This window comes from Sardina pilchardus, chromosome 10, assembly GCF_963854185.1.
Source record: "Sardina pilchardus chromosome 10, fSarPil1.1, whole genome shotgun sequence".
Lineage (NCBI taxonomy): Eukaryota > Metazoa > Chordata > Actinopteri > Clupeiformes > Clupeidae > Sardina > Sardina pilchardus.
The window spans coordinates 25,748,201-25,757,398 of NC_085003.1; the positions used below are offsets into that span (position 1 = coordinate 25,748,201).

General features: G+C 45.2%; 1 protein-coding gene across 3 annotated transcripts; it reads left to right on the forward strand.

The window, feature by feature from the left end:
* Positions 1-1,104: 1,104 nt before the first annotated feature.
* det1 (DET1 partner of COP1 E3 ubiquitin ligase) lies at positions 1,105-8,099 on the forward strand. 3 transcript variants are annotated; one of them, XM_062547449.1, is made up of 7 exons: positions 1,105-1,151; positions 2,034-2,435; positions 2,702-3,166; positions 3,605-3,967; positions 4,309-4,499; positions 5,958-6,149; positions 7,411-8,099. In XM_062547449.1, the coding sequence occupies exons 2-7, from the start codon at positions 2,157-2,159 to the stop codon at positions 7,598-7,600; spliced, it is 1,680 nt and encodes a 559-aa protein (XP_062403433.1). In that variant the 5' UTR covers positions 1,105-1,151; positions 2,034-2,156; the 3' UTR covers positions 7,601-8,099. The 3 variants fall into 3 exon arrangements, with proteins under 3 accessions (XP_062403433.1, XP_062403432.1, XP_062403434.1); XM_062547448.1 differs by lacking the exon at positions 1,105-1,151 and adding an exon at positions 1,191-1,557; XM_062547450.1 differs by lacking the exon at positions 1,105-1,151 and adding an exon at positions 1,191-1,553.
* The last annotated feature ends 1,099 nt before the right edge of the window (positions 8,100-9,198 follow it).

Consider the following 9,198-nt stretch of genomic DNA (forward strand, 5'->3'; position numbering starts at 1 on the left):
TTGGGGTTTTTTTGTATGCCAGTCCAACCTTTCGAAAGGCCTTTTTCAATTACCTCAGGAATCCCACCTAACAGTGGTGTTCGTAATTGCAGCTGGTGTGACACATTACCACGGCCAACTTTAAATTTCACTCGGAACGAATGCAAAGAAAAGTAAAAAAACAAAAAAAAACAAAAAAAACGTCTAAGAAAGTAGCTGCAAGACATCAGACAGCAAGGTTTTGTGACATTAATATCATCTTATCAGAGACCAACACACTGATTGGTTTTGGATATTGTGTTTGCTTAGTAGTCTACTTTTTACATGTCTATACACCTGCTGTTTACTCTTTGAGATTAGCAAGTAGTCCTTGCCTGTTCTTTGTCTGAGGACCACCATCAATCTTTGTGAAAGAAAACAGAAAACTTCTGGTGAGTATGTCTAAATTGAGCGTCATTTTCTGCTCTGAGCTGCCAATGTGAGGCCTGAACGGACAGATTGTATTGCTCTCCCTTAGTTTGCAGGGTTGGGGGACTCTCCTGATAATGAGACTGACAGCCTGGCAGCCTCAGCACTTTCAGAAATATGTCACATTCCATATCTCTCTCATACTGTATGTAGGCTAGTTGTCCCTTGTAGCCTAAACACACAGAGTCAGCCTAGAGGGGAGACCTATAGGCTCTAGGTTTTTAAACGGCTAACATGGAGAAATCACTTGGAGAAATGTGAGTTTGTAATATATCAAGGCCCATGACTTCTTAGTCACTCATGTATGCTATTTTATTTATTTATCTATTTTTATTATTTTGAGACATTTTAGCTGTAAAATAATGATTAGGCCTATTATATGTAGCATGAGAACATGAGAATACAAATGGCCAGAGGCTGTCCCTTGCCTAATGTGACTATAAGGCCTACTACTGTAAATTAAGAGTGGTACAATTTAGCAAGTCTGCATTACATTTGCAGATGCAATATATTCGTACTATTTACCAAAGCTTAATAGCAGTACAATATTTTCATATCGTGTTAAACGCTGAAATAGCTATTCCCCAAACTGTTTTTTTTTTTTTTTTTTTTTAATGGAACTCTCTTGAGGACTTTTATTTTGACGCTTTTCGGAGGATTGTCGGTTACTGTCGGTAGATCCACGGAAGTAGCAGAGTTCACAGGTAGGTGGCTATATTGCTCAAATATATGCATTAGTGTTCGAATTAAACATCGTGACATTATGTTCTAGCTATTCCGGCGTAGTTTAGAAATAGTTAAAGATGGTGACAAAGGTCCACGTTTAGAAATTATGCTTGGTAGGGTGACGTTAATATCACTGTAAGTTAACGGGTTGCGAAGTTGGATTCCACTAGTTAGCTAACGTTATCTAGGTAGCATTAGTTGTCGAGAAACTTAACACAAGCTCACTTTCACAGGTAGCTGTAAACCCGGTAAACTTCGTTATGAGCACTTGGTAATTAGTAATTTCGTCCGGCTCCCCTTACCTTCGTTTCCTTTTAACATTATAACGCCCAAGTTAGCCGAAAGCTAACGATAGACAACGGAGGACAGTGTTGTTAATGGTAGGTAAGTATCCATAATGTTGCCTTCAGCTGGCTGGCTAAACAACATCTTTCCTGTAGTAGTGGTCTATCATAGCGCTCTTCCTCCCTCAAAAAACTGAAGCACACTCTTTGGGATCATTGAGAGAAATGGCCATGTTTCTATCGATAGGTTTCAAAAATTGACATTAGAGAACAGTCTAACGTTGTTGCAAAGAATAGTAATGCTACATAATTTCTATAGCAATTATATTGTAACGCTTGTACATGATGTTCTGTAGTACCTCTACAATATCCTTACTCTCTGTAGAGTCCCTATAGTCACATAGTACTTTTATAGTATGTCTCAAAATAATAGGGGACTCCTATAGTATCTATGATCCTAGTATTCCTATATGATCACTATAACATTTTGTCACAAAATACTTTTCTTGCTGGTGTTTTCACATTGAGTGGCACTTAACTTTACCTAATGTTTACCTAACATTGCACTATGTTTAGCTGTTTTTGGCAGCCTGGTGCCTAGAGAGGGTGTGGTGGTGACCCCGGCGGCTCTGCTCAGCAGGCAGGTGAGGTGACCCGGCGTCCTCGGGAGTTCTGCAGCATGTGAGGCGAGCCACGGGTATGTGGCAGCACACGGCGGAGGAAGACTCTCCCACCTTGCGGCCGCGCCGCATCCAGAACCAGAATGTGGTCCACCGGCTGGAGCAGCGGCGCATCAGCTCCGGCCCAGCGGGGGCCCACTGGTACCGCGTACGCTGCTTTCACCAGAACCTCTTCCCCAACTTCACAGTTGTAAATGTGGAGAAGCCACCCTGCTTCCTACGGAAGTTCTCCCCTGATGGGCGCTGGTTCATCGCCTTTTCTTCTGACCAGACGTCACTGGAAATATACGAGTACCAGGTAATAGATCCTCCAGCAGCGAGGAAAGGCCTATTTGCATCTTTATATTTTTAATAGGTGCAATCAACGAACTTATGTTATAGCCTATTAGTTATTTTATGGCCTTGCACTTTTCAGCACATTTCTAGGCCTGCTTCAGTAGAGCTAAGCTACTACCAAATGTAACACCTCCGTGAGTGTATTTGATGAGAAGAACAGAGGATAATGAAAGCATAAGACATTAAGGTGATTTGGAGAAAAGTAAACGTTTGCACTCTGCTCCACAGGGGTGCCAGGCGGCCCAAGACCTGCTCCAGGGTCAGGAGGGCGAGACCCTCGCCAACAGCAACGACCAGGCCTCGCTGGGCATCCGCGGGCGTCTCTTCGAGCGCTTCTTCTGCCTGATGCACGTCACCAACGTGGCGTCCAACGGCGAGCACCTGAACCGCGAGTGCAGCCTGTTCACGGACGACTGCCGCTACGTCATCGTGGGCTCGGCCGCCTACCTGCCCGAGGAACCGCACCCGCACTTCTTCGAGGTGTACCGCAACAACGAGTCGGTGACGCCCAACCCGCGCGTGCCCCTGGAGGACTACTCGCTCCACGTCATCGACCTGCACACGGGCCGCCTCTGCGACACGCGCATCTTCAAGTGCGACAAGATCATCCTGTCCCACAACCAGGGCCTCTACCTGTACCGCAACATACTGGCAGTTCTCTCTGTCCAACAGCAGACTATTCATGTCTTCCAGGTAGGCATGTGTTAGTGTGTGTGTGTGCCTAGTCCACAATTTGCCATGAGTCAGTCTGCATGTTGCAACAAGGCGTGTCTGCCGTTTTTGTGTTATTTCTTTTTTGTAAATCCCAGCATTACTTATAATTGAGATGATGGCTATTACATCTATTAGTCATATACATAAACGTCTGTATATGTTCACGTATTTGCGAAGACATATAGACTTGTCTATTTTTCGTGTTTTAAACAGAATCAGGGCTTTAAAACCACACATGATGCTTTATTCTGACACACACACACACACACACACACACACACACATACACACACACACACACACTCTCACTCTGCCCCTCACTCCTCTGTGGCCACCTCCCTGTGCCTTCCCACTACCGCTGCCCCCTCTCACCATGATTGACCCCCCTCCCCCCCTCCCCCCCGCCCCGTCTCCCAGATAACTGGCGAGGGCACCTTCCTGGACGTGCGGACCATCGGGCGCTTCTGCTACGAGGACGACCTGCTGACGCTGTCCGCCGTCTACACGGAAGGGCCGTCGGCGGAGGCCCAGGGCCAGCCGGGCTTCTCGCGGCTCTACAAGGAGAAGAGCATCAGCTCGCTGAAGCACCGGCTGCTGGTGTACCTGTGGCGGCGGGCCGAGCTGGACGGCAGCGCCCTGGCCAAGCGCCGCTTCTTCCAGTACTTCGACCAGCTGCGCCAGCTGCGCATGTGGAAGATGCAGCTGCTGGACGAGCAGCACCTCTTCATCAAGTACACCAGCGAGGACGTGGTCACCATGCGCGTCAGCGACCCCACCCAGGTAACACACACACACACACACACACACACACACGAGCGCCTCTCACGGTTCCGCAGTATATTGAATCATAACCTGTGTAGCGCCTGATTCTGGCACACAACACACAGCCCTATTCTCACCAGGGTTACTCTCCTCTGACGATACATCATGAGCTTTCGTTGCTGTCTTAAGTTCAGTGTGAACTCAGGCTGAGCTGGCGTGTGTGTGTGTGTGTGTGTGTGTGTGTGTGTGTGTGTGTGTGTGTGTGTGTGTGTGTGTGTGTGTGTGTGTGTGTGTGTGTGTGTGTGTGTGTGTGTGTGTGTGTGTGTGTGTGTGTGTGTGTGTGTGTGTGTCTCCTCCAGCCCTCCTTCTTTGTGGTCTACAACATGGTTTCCACGGAGGTGCTGGCGGTGTTTGAGAACACGTCCGACCAGCTGCTGGAACTCTTTGAGAACTTCTGCGACCTGTTCCGCAACGCCACGCTGCACAGCGAGGCGGTCCAGTTCCCCTGCTCTGCCTCCAGTAACAACTACGCCCGCCAGGTGCAGCGCAGGTGAGCCGTCCAACACACCTGGACAGAGTCAAGTCAAGTATATTTATATACTGTAGCGCATTTCATAAACAGAGGTCATTTAATGTGCTTTACATAAAAAAATGAAAAAATAAATAAAAGCATTAATAGCAGATTAAGCATAGATGGGAGAAGATTAATGATAATAAAAAACAAAAGATCATAATGAAACATGAAAAGAAAGCATTAATCATAAAAGAAAGCATAAATCAAGGTAAAACATTTAATAAAATCAGATAACACTCGATGTGTGTCCAGTACAGAGGTGCATTCAAGTTCACAAACATAGGCGAACGTTTGCAAATAGTTTTCCGTTAGCCTTGAGTTTTCGGCGAACGTGTGCAAACAGTCGCAAACAGTCTGAGGAGGTAGTGCTCGGTGAATATACAGTGGAACTGGACGTGAGTTGGAGGAAGGTAACAATGCAATTACAATTAGATTGGAATGTTAACACCATTCACAAATGTTTGCCACTGTTTGCCAAATTTGAATGCACCTCAGGTGAAATCTGTGGTATTGTGTAGCTTGGCTAACGCCTACCACTTCTCAAATGAGACGTGGTCTGGCAACCAGACGTTCATTTTCTCGTATTTGAAAAAAATGCCCAGATCCGTTCATTGGGCATGGGATGTCTATCAAATGCGCATAGCTCACCCAACTCGTTCATATGCAACGCCAAGGGCTGCCATTGACAACAGTGTAAATCCTTTGGCGTCGAATGTAGATGCAAGAAGGCAACGGAAACTTCTCGGATGTTCTGTGATTGGTTCGCCAACATCAGGCGAACATTTGGGCGTTAGTTTCCAGACTGGCTTAGCAGCGGGATTGAAATCACCGCGCAAGGCAGTATGGGAAAACCCAGGCTAGGTATTGTGAGGAACCTGGACGATTTTCCTCAGAGATAAACTCCTTGGAGAAAAGCCCGAAGGCTTTATTTCACCTTGAGTATGAAGCCATAGTACAGTACTCTCCTGTCAGGAGGGTTATTGCTAGGTCGCTTGCTATAAGGGATGAGGATTTCCACTAAACCACATACATGGAATATGCACATGCGTGTAGTCTGATATGTGTGTTTCTGTGTGAGTCTGTATAGATACATGTTTTTGTTCTGTGCCAGTTTAAGTAGTAAGGAGTTGTGGACATGGTTGTGTGTGTGTGTCTGTGAAGTGTTTGTGTTTGTGTGTGCTACAGCTGTGCTGTGTAAACGTAATTTGTTTGCTGATATGTCAGTGCATGCCTGACTCATTAGATAGATGCTATATGTGGCAACTACATACTTGTGTGTGTGTGTGTGTGTGATTGGGTCGCATGCTCGTGTGTGTGTGTGTGTGTGTGTGTGTGTGTGTGTGTGTGTGTGTGTGTGTGTGTGTGTGTGTGTGTGTGTGTGTGTGTGTGTGTGTGTGTGTGTGTGTGTGTGTGTGTGTGTGTGTGTGTGTTTAGGTTTAAAGACACCATAGTGAATGCTAAGTATGGTGGCCACATGGAGGCTGTGCGGCGTCTGCTGGGCCAGCTGCCCATTAGTGCCCAGTCCTACAGCAGCAGCCCCTACCTGGACCTCTCGCTCTTCAGCTACGACGACAAGTGGGTGTCTGTCATGGAGCGCCCCAAAACCTGTGGCGACCACCCAATCAGGTAACACCCCAAGCCCCTGCATACTCAATTAACTAAACTAAATAAACTTGACAAAGCACAGAAATATGACAGATACAGCAATCCAAAAAGGAGAAACTAGACTGGATGAGCATATGAGAATCACTATGTGTAGTAAAAATGAGTGTACTGTAGATGTAAAATGGGGATTCAGGTTCATGTAATGCTTCTGAAATCTGCCAAAAGTACCAGCTCATTTTAACTACTAAAAAAACAAGCAGCACATTAATGTAACACAGTCTATGTCTGAAAATTATTATTTACAACAAGTGCGTCAGTTGAAATTGATGACTTCCTGCAGTTAAAAACAAGGAGCATTCTATATCCTTATGAATTAATGAATGGTTTCTCATGTGATTAACTGAACATTAACAGAAACGACTACATGCTATGAATCAGAAACCAACTCCCCTTAATTTCTTCCATTGTTGATATTGTTATTAGCCTATTGTGTGTCCCATGTGAATGGCGTTATGCTAGTTTTCTTCTGCGTCGCTATGGCACCCAGCTACATTAAAACGGGTACTTTTTTTGAAGTGGAAAAGGAGCACCTGGTACCAAAACTAAGTAGAGTAGAGTTGAGCTGAGCTGATGCCATTCAATGGGAAAGCAGCTGTTATGTGCTTTCCATTTTATGCATAGAACATTAGATCAATCAATGATTACGATAAGAACTCTAATAATGAACAACCCGACAAAGGGAGAGTAATAATGATCAAAAACAAACCAAAACAAACGTTTGTTTTTATATAAAGTAGACAGACAATTAAATGAAATAAAAATAAACTCACAGCAACACAGCAATAATTGTATAACTCCCATATTCAACAAGTCAACAGATTAATCAAAGGCAGGAGAAAATAGTGCCATGTTGCGCATCTTTTTAAAACAAACTGATGCTGGGACAGATTTTTAGATTTGACTCTGGGCATCACCAGCTAGATCTAATAGTTCTCATCGTAGGCACAAGTTCAACCCTACTCTGTGGTAATGCCGGATAGAAGGGTGTGATTCTGTAATTGTGCAGGCTCTATGTTCTCTAGTCGCCCAGGTTCTAAGCATGTAATTCTGTTGTGCATGTTCTAAATATGCTCTGTAGATGCACAGGTTCTAAGCATGTAATTCTGTTGTGCGTGTTCTAAATATGTTCTGCAGTCTCACAGGTTCTAAGCATGTAATTCTGTTGACGTGCAGGTTCTGTTCTGTAGTCCGATAGGTTCTAAGTTCTAATTCTGTTGTGCAGGTTCTATGCGCGTGATTCTGGCCTGCTGAAGTTTAAGATCCAGGCGGGGCTACTGGGCCGACCGGTCAGCCATGCAGTCCGCAGACTAGTGGCCTTCACGTTTCATCCCTTTGAGCCCTTTGCTATTTCAGTCCAACGAACCAACGCCGAGTACGTGGTCAACTTCCATATGCGCCACGTGTGTACATGACCCACACGGACACAGACAGAACCTTAACCTCAAACTCTAAAGACAAGCAGAAACTACTGTGGGCAGTACATGCACAGACACAAGTGTTTTTTCCCCCCATTTTTTTAATCTCTGTCACATGCATACATGTGCATACATGCAGTGGAACACACACTCACACATGTACATGCACAAATACACATGCCCTCATTGCCTTCAGTATGCTTGACTTTGCTTATGGACTCGGGAGGAAGACTCCTGTGTAGCCATTGTGAAAACTTCTTTTATTTGTGTGTTTGGGACCAGTAATGTATGTGTGTGTGTTTGTGTGCGTGTGTTTGTGTGTGTGTGTGTGTGTGTGAGTGAAAGAGAGCACGTCTTATGCTGAAATTTCAGTTTTCAGATCTTATTTTGTTACACATTTTGTTACTGTTTTACCCTTACACACCAAAGCAGAACTTCCATGTGTATTTAAAAAAAAATGGTAAAAATGAATAAAGGTTTTCATGCTTTTTATACAGCCTCTGAGTGCTGATGCATTGATTTGAACAGTACAGAACACCCCACACTGAAGTGTTAGATTCATCCCCCAAATTAAAACCAATGTCTAGATGCAATTTTTTTTTTTTTAAACTTTCTGTAGCTGGAAGGCTGCAAGAGTGTCCTATGTGTGTCCCGTTAGCGTTGTTTTAATGCAAGGCCTTTATAGATTTTAGGATGTCATGAAAACCTCTCATCCTGTTGACAGTCAAATGAAGTTGGCTTCCATTAATGACATGGCTCTGCCCTGCACACCCCCACACACAGGCACGCCATTAGACCAAATTACACTCCTAATTAATCCACTCAAGTTTCACGTCACAAACACAACAACAGCAAATGTAGAAATTATGACAAAACCTGCTAAAAATGGAAAGGGCACACGCAATACAATATAATTCTGTAAACTCATAATTGTAGGTCTTGACGTAATTTTATTTTATAACAACTTTCAAGTGAAAAGCCCTTCCGGCTTTATGCAGACCAGATATAGCGATATTGGTGCACAGGTTACCCACAAAGACGCACCAAAAGCCATTTGACCCCCCCTCACCCCACCCCACTCAAGCCTCCAAAAAGCCCCCCTGTTAAAGTAAAAACTGAGGAAAAATAAGAGACGGCAGGCCGAAAGGAGCCTGTTTGTGTGTGAAGTTTGTCCTTCTCAATGGGTGTGAGAGTGCACCTTGAGCGTTTCCATAGGAACGGGGCCGAATGTTAAAAGCCTTGTTTGGCGAAGTTTCCTTGCACAGTTTTTTGAGGAGGACTCCTGAGTGCGCGAGCCACAGCTATAATAAAGCGGAGGCTTGAATGCTAGCCCCACGGCTCCCCGCTAGCCACTGACAAGAGTGGCTCAGCCCCTAAGAGAGGTCCACATTCTTGTCGGACCTGTGTGTTTGTGTGTGTGTGTGTGTGTGTGTGTGTGTGAGAGAGAGAGAGAGAGAGAGAGAGAGTGTGTGTGTGCCGCTGGTGGCGAGTGGTGCGTGAATGCTTTTAACGACGGGGCTGCAGAGGAAAGTGTGTTCCCGTGGTTGTGAGTGGTAAGGTGTTTGGGAGGTGGATGGCGCAGAAGGGTGTGTGGG

What these genes read in the sequence shown, in the direction of transcription:
- det1 (XM_062547449.1), top strand. Translation starts at nt 2,157, where the DNA reads ATGTGGCAGCACACGGCGGAGGAAGACTCTCCCACCTTGCGGCCGCGC. An exon ending in TGGAAATATACGAGTACCAG is followed by an intron (nt 2,436 to 2,701) that starts GTAATAGATCCT and finishes TCTGCTCCACAG; the next exon opens with GGGTGCCAGGCGGCCCAAGA. An exon ending in TGTGGCGACCACCCAATCAG is followed by an intron (nt 6,150 to 7,410) that starts GTAACACCCCAA and finishes TCTGTTGTGCAG; the next exon opens with GTTCTATGCGCGTGATTCTG.